Source organism: Peromyscus californicus, unplaced genomic scaffold, assembly GCF_007827085.1.
Source record: "Peromyscus californicus insignis strain IS unplaced genomic scaffold, ASM782708v3 Scaffold_8__1_contigs__length_139910024, whole genome shotgun sequence".
In the NCBI taxonomy this organism is placed as follows: domain Eukaryota; kingdom Metazoa; phylum Chordata; class Mammalia; order Rodentia; family Cricetidae; genus Peromyscus; species Peromyscus californicus.
In genome coordinates this window covers 86,790,041-86,796,040 of record NW_026294606.1, presented here as the reverse complement: position 1 = coordinate 86,796,040, position 6,000 = coordinate 86,790,041, and the positions used below count along the sequence as shown (strand labels likewise).

The following is a 6,000-nucleotide window of genomic DNA, read 5'->3' as shown; positions in this document are numbered from 1 at the left end:
TTTGCATCAATGTTCATGAGGGAGATTGGTCTGTAGTTCTCTTTCCTTTTTGCATCTTTGTGTGGTTTATGTATCAGGGTGATTGTAGCCTCATAAAAAGTTTGGTAATGCTTCTTCTGTTTCTATCATGTGGAACAATTTGAAGAGTATTGGTATTAACTCTTTTTGAAATTCTGGTAGAATTCTGTGCTGAAATTATCTGGTCCTGGGGTTGTTGTTGTTGTTTTTTTTTTTTTTTTGATTGGGAGACTTTTAATGATTGTTTCTATTTCCTTAGGGGTTGGAGGTCTATTTAAATTGTTTATCTGGTCGTGATTTAACTTTGGTATGTTTACCTATCCAGAAAATTGTCCAATTCTTTTAGATTTTCCAAATTTGTAGAGTACAGGTTTTTGAAGTATGACCTGATGATTCTCTGAATTTCCTCATTGTCTGTTTTTATGTCTCCTTTTTTATTTTTTTATTTTGTTAATTTGGATGCTCTCCCTCTGCCTTTGTGTTAGTTTTGGTAAGGGGTTGTCTCTTGTTGATTTTCTCAAGAACCAACTCTTTGTTTCACTGACTCTTTGTATTGTTCTCTGTTTCTATTTTATTGATTTCAGCCCTCAATTTGATTATTTCCTGGCATCTATTCCTCCTGGATGAGTTTGCTTCTTTTTATTCTAGAGCTTTCAGGTGTGCTATTCTCCAACTTCTTTATATGGGCATTTAGTGCTATGAATTTTCCTCTTAGCACTGCTTTCATAGTGTTCCATAAGTTTGGGTATGTTGTACATTCATTTTCATTGAATTCTAGGAAAACTTTATTTTTTTATTTCTTCCTTGACCCATTGGTGAGTCAGTTGAGCATTACTCAGTTTCCATGAGATTGTAGGCTTTCTGTAATTTTTGTTGTTGAAATCTAACTTTAAACAATGGTGGTATGATACAATACAGAAGGTTATTCCAATTTTTTGGTATCTGTTGAGGTTTGCTTTGTGACCAAGAATGTGGTTGATTTAGAGACAGTTCCATGGGGTGCTGAGAAGTTATATTCTTTTGTGTTAGGGTGGAATGTTCTGTACATATCTATTAAGTACATTTGAGTCATAACATCTGTTATTTTTCTTATTTCTGTTAATTTTCTGTCTGGCGGACCTGTCCATTGGTAAGAGTGGGGTATTATAGTCTCCAACTACTAGTGTGTGGGGCTGGATGTGCAATTTAAGCTTCAGTAATATGTTTTAAAAATGTGGGTGCATTTTATTTGTGGCATAATTGTTCAGAATTGAGACTTCATCTTATTGGATTTTATTTGATGAATATGTAATGTCCTTCCCAATCTCTCTTAATTGATTTTAGTTTGAAGTCTATTTTGTTAGATATTAGGATTGCTACACCAGTTTGTCTCTTGAGTCCATTTGATTGAAAATCAATGGACCCAGCCTTTTACTCTGAGGTTGTATCTGTCTTTGAGGTTGGGGTGTGTTTCTTGTATGGAGCAAAAGGATGGATCCTATTTTTGTAACCATTCTGTTAGCCTGTGTCTTTTTATAGATGAATCAAGTCCATTGATATTAAGGGATATTAATGACCAGTCTTTGTTAATTCCTGTTATTTTTTGGTGGTATAGTGTTGTGTGCTTCCCTTCTTTGTTATTTGTTGGTGTGGGATTATCTATTGCGTGTGTTTTCTTGGGTGCATCTAGCTTCCTTAGGTAAGATTTTTTTCTGCTAGTGGTTTCTGTAGGACTGAATTTGTGGATAGGTATAGTTTAAATCTGGTTTTATCATGAAATATTTTGTTTATTCCATCTATGTTGATTGGGAGTTTTGCTGGGTATAATAGTCTGGGTTGGCATCCATGGTCTCTTAGTGTCTGCATAACATCTGTCCAAGACTTCCTGGCTTTTAGAGTCTCCATTGTAAAGTCAGATTTTATTGTGGATGGGTCTGTCTTTATATAGTACTTGGCCTTATTCTTTTGTAGCTCTTAATATTTTTTCTTTATTCTGTATGTTTAGTGGTTTGATTATTATGTGGTGAGGGAATTTTTTTTTGGGGGGGGTCCAGTCTATTTGGTGTTCTGTAGGCTTCTTGTATATTCATACGCATGTCTTTCTTTAGGTTGGGAAAGTTTTCTTCTATGATTTTGTTGAATATATTCTCTGGGCCTTTGAGCTGGTACTCTTCTCCTACTCCTATCCCTATTATTCTTAGGTCTGGTCTTTTCATGGTGCCCCAGATTTCCTGGAAATTTCGTGTTACGACTTTGTTGGCTTTAATGTTTTCTTTGACTAGTGAATCTATTTCCTCTATTGTATCTTCAATGCCAGAGATTCTCTCTTCCATCTCTTGCATTCTGTTGGTTATGCTCGCATCTGTTGTTCCTGTTCATTTATTCAGATTCTCCATTTCCATCATTACATCAGTTTGTATCTTCTTTATTGCCTCTATTTCAGTTTTCAAGTCTTGAACTATTTCCTTCACCTGTTTAATGACTTTTTCTTGGTTTTCTTGGCTTTTTAAAAAAGGGATTTATTGATTTATTCCAATTTTTTGTTTGTCTTTTCCTTGATTTCCTTAAGGGAAAATTTCATTTCCTCTTTAAAGTCATTTTTGAGGTTGATTTCTTTTGCTTCTTCTGCATTGCAATTTTCAGGTCTTGCTGATGTGGAACCACTAGGTTCTGGTGGTGTCATATTGCTCTTTATGTTGTTGGATGTATTTTTGCACTGGTGTCTACCCATTTCTCCCTCCAATTGGTGCAAATGGTGTCCATGTCTGAGGGAGCCTCTTTTGATCCCATTGGCACTCTTGGTCCAGTGGGAGCTCTTGTTCCAATCAGAATTCTTGGTCTGATCAGAGCTGGCAGTCTGTATCTCAGGGAGCAGCTGCAGTGTCAGAAGATGGGTGGGTTTGGGGGGTGGAGTGGGACTTGTAGTTTACAGAGTATGGCAGGAGATGGTTGTAGTCAGACCTACCTGTAGGAGTCCTGCCGGCTGGCCTGCAACTGAGGCTGCAATGGGTAGGAGTATGAGGGCATGGTTTGTGCCCTGGGTCAAAATTCTAGAGGCTGGTGTGACAGTCTAGGAGAACAAAGACTCACCTCTTGGTCCAATAGGAGCTGGTAAGCTGGCAGAGTATGAGTCTCAGGGAGTAGTTGTGGTCTCAGAGGATTGGTGGGTTTGGGGGGTAGGGTGGGGCTTGTAGGTTACAGGATCCAGTGGGGTGGTGGTAGTCAGGCCTGCCTTCAGGAGTCCTGCTTCTGGCCTGCAACTGGGTCTGCAGGGTTGTACTCCTGGGCCTAAAGTCTAGAGGTCAGAGTGATTGGATAGGAGAACAAAGAATCACCTCTTGATCCAATCAGAGCTGGTGGAGTCTGTGTGCTTTAATCAATTTTAAGATCTACATAAGAAAATCTAGTTTAATATTTTAAAATAATTTCTTTTCTACCGGATAAATCTGAGTTCATGTAACAATAACCATAAATAAAGGATACATAAGTAAATAAATATTTTAAATAAAAATTAAGCTCCCCAGTGTTTCTACTCAGATAATATCATTATTAAATCTTTCTGTTGCACCCATGCTAATAATTATTTACACTTGGGAATTTTTGTTGGAATATTTTATTATAATACTATATATACAATATAAATATTTTTGATGTTCTGGAACTTATTGTCTAGTACTCTTGTCATTTATGAGTTACATCTCACATACTGATAACGTATCTATAGATATTGTACTGAGGCCACAATGCAGTCAATACATGAAAAGAATGCACTGAGTGATTTTCTTTCAAAATAGAACTTGCCCTTAACCCTCAACAGGTACAGTTAGCTGACAATATTCAACAGTGACCCCATCTACATCTAATTCACAGAAGGAATTGAGAGCATACTCTGCTCAGTCATCTGTTGTGTTAATGAGATTATTTGGAATGATGAAATATTGTCAAAAATGCATTACAGCTAGGTGTGGTGTCTTGTTCTTGTACTCTCAGCACTGGGAGGCAAAAGCAGGAGGATCAGCTATTTAAGACCATCCTGTGCTACATAGAGAGGTCAAAGCCAGACTGGATTACATGAAATCATGTGTCAAAAAAGAAAACAACAACAAACAAAACCTGCCTGGTGTATGTGTTGGAGCTGGGCTGCACGTGAGATTCCTTCATTAATTCCAGTCGTGATGTCTCTTATGGTTTCCATTTGCTGTAAAAGAGGCTTCTTTAAGGAGAGGGGGTATCTGTACTTACCTGTGGATATAAGGATAAGATTTAGAATGTAGTTAGGGATTATCCTGGTCAAGTGAAGAGGCAGTGTGGTTATGTATATGGCTAAGTACTAAGGTCCATGACACCACTAGATCCAGGAAACTGGCTTGATTTCTAATATCAGGTATACATTCCCACTTTCGGACTAGATTTTACATCTGCTTACACAGAACCTGCATCTATGGCTCAAGGAACATTGCTGAAGAGGGGAGCCAAATCGTGGTAAGAGCTAGAAAATCAGAAAGTCTAGTGGGAAACAGTCTCTCCAAGAATTGGCTGCATACACAAGACCAGTCAATGGCAAGAATAATGGATGTGTTAACATGGAAGGAGAAAATTTCATGGGGTCCACTCCTAGACAAAGAACTGGAGGCAACAAATGATTGCTGGGAGACTTTACATCTCCCAGGGAAGAGTCCCCTTACTGGTTGTCCAGTGCAGAGTGGTCAGCTCTGAAACTACACAAAAATTGACCCAGCAAGCTGAGTCATGTACATACATACAAACATGTATAGATATATGTGTGTATATGCATAAATATGTGTATATGTACATGCAGATGAGGCACCAAGAGTATCAGAAAAATATGTCTCTATTTTTAGAACATTTACTCATTGATTTGGAAGAATTTTTCAAAGGCTAGGCAGTTCTGTACTTTTCACTAAATAAGGCTTTTTAAAACAAGAACAGTGCATTCAAGGAGATTGAACTGGCTGGTTACTATCAAGGTGCATCAGTGCCCTCAGTAGGATAATGAAAACCTGAAGGAAATGAAAGAAACAATGGAAATTAAGTATGAAGCTCAGAGGAATGTTTTGATTGATAAAAGTGCTTGAGCAAGATAATTGGATATTAAATTCAAGAATTAATGGAGTTATAAAGTTTCCAGTAAAGCATCAGCTGGGGAGATCTGCTATGCCACTTGGATAAAAATATAAGTAGACATTATTACAAAGGTTTTGAGCACCTGAGCTCAATTGAGGCCAGGGGCTTGATCTAGAGGGAAAGGAGCCTGTTCTAGAGAGAAAGGATCTTGGCCTAGACTGCAGCAGTTCACAACCTGTGGGTCACAACCCCTTTGGGATCAAGTGACCCTATCACAGGATTCGTATATCAGATACTTACTTACATTATGATTCATAACAGTATCAAAATTACAGATACAAAGGAGCAACAGAAATAATTTTACGGTTGGGGGTCACCACAACATGAACTGTACTTAAGAGTCACACCATTAGAAATGTCGAGAACCACTCACTGCTCTTGAGGGATAGATAGAGACTCCTAATTAAGAGGGACATCAAATTAAGCTTTTCTGTGTTCCATATGTAGTGTTTTCCCATGAGGGGACTTAGCAAATTTCATTTCAGCTTGTACTAAATTTATGTTTTCTTACATTCCTTGAAAATATTATTTGTGGCAGTTGCTGCAGGTTCTTCACAGAAGCGAATTATTTAATCATGACCATTCAGCAGTGACTTCTCAAACAGACTCAAGTGAGTAGTGCTGGGGACAGCTGTCAACTCATCAGGAGTGAAGGAAAACTATGTGGAGTACTCCTTGTTTTTCAGTTTGCTTTATATGTTCATCCTCTTGTTTCCAATGTCTAAAACCACTGTTTTAACTGAAAGCTCATAGCTTTTAAAGATCATGTTCTTTTTCTCCAGTTCTGCAAACATGATTGAATTCAGGAAACAGCCATCCTGACACAGCTAACCAATGTGTCACTTGGAACCTGACTTT

General features: G+C 37.9%; 1 protein-coding gene across 3 annotated transcripts in view; it reads right to left on the bottom strand.

Moving 5' to 3' along the window:
• Window positions 1-229: 229 nt before the first annotated feature.
• Window positions 230-6,000, bottom strand: part of LOC128103335 (zinc finger protein 120-like) — a 47,537-nt gene continuing 41,766 nt past the window's right edge. For 2 of the 3 annotated variants that reach the window (XR_008215674.1, XM_052727606.1), the window contains exon 5: window positions 3,299-4,239. Coding sequence is in view for 2 of the 3 variants with exons in the window: in XM_052727606.1 (XP_052583566.1) it covers window positions 4,236-4,239 (4 nt within the window). In the remaining variant the exon portion in view is untranslated. The other variant, XM_052727605.1, reaches the window with a different exon arrangement.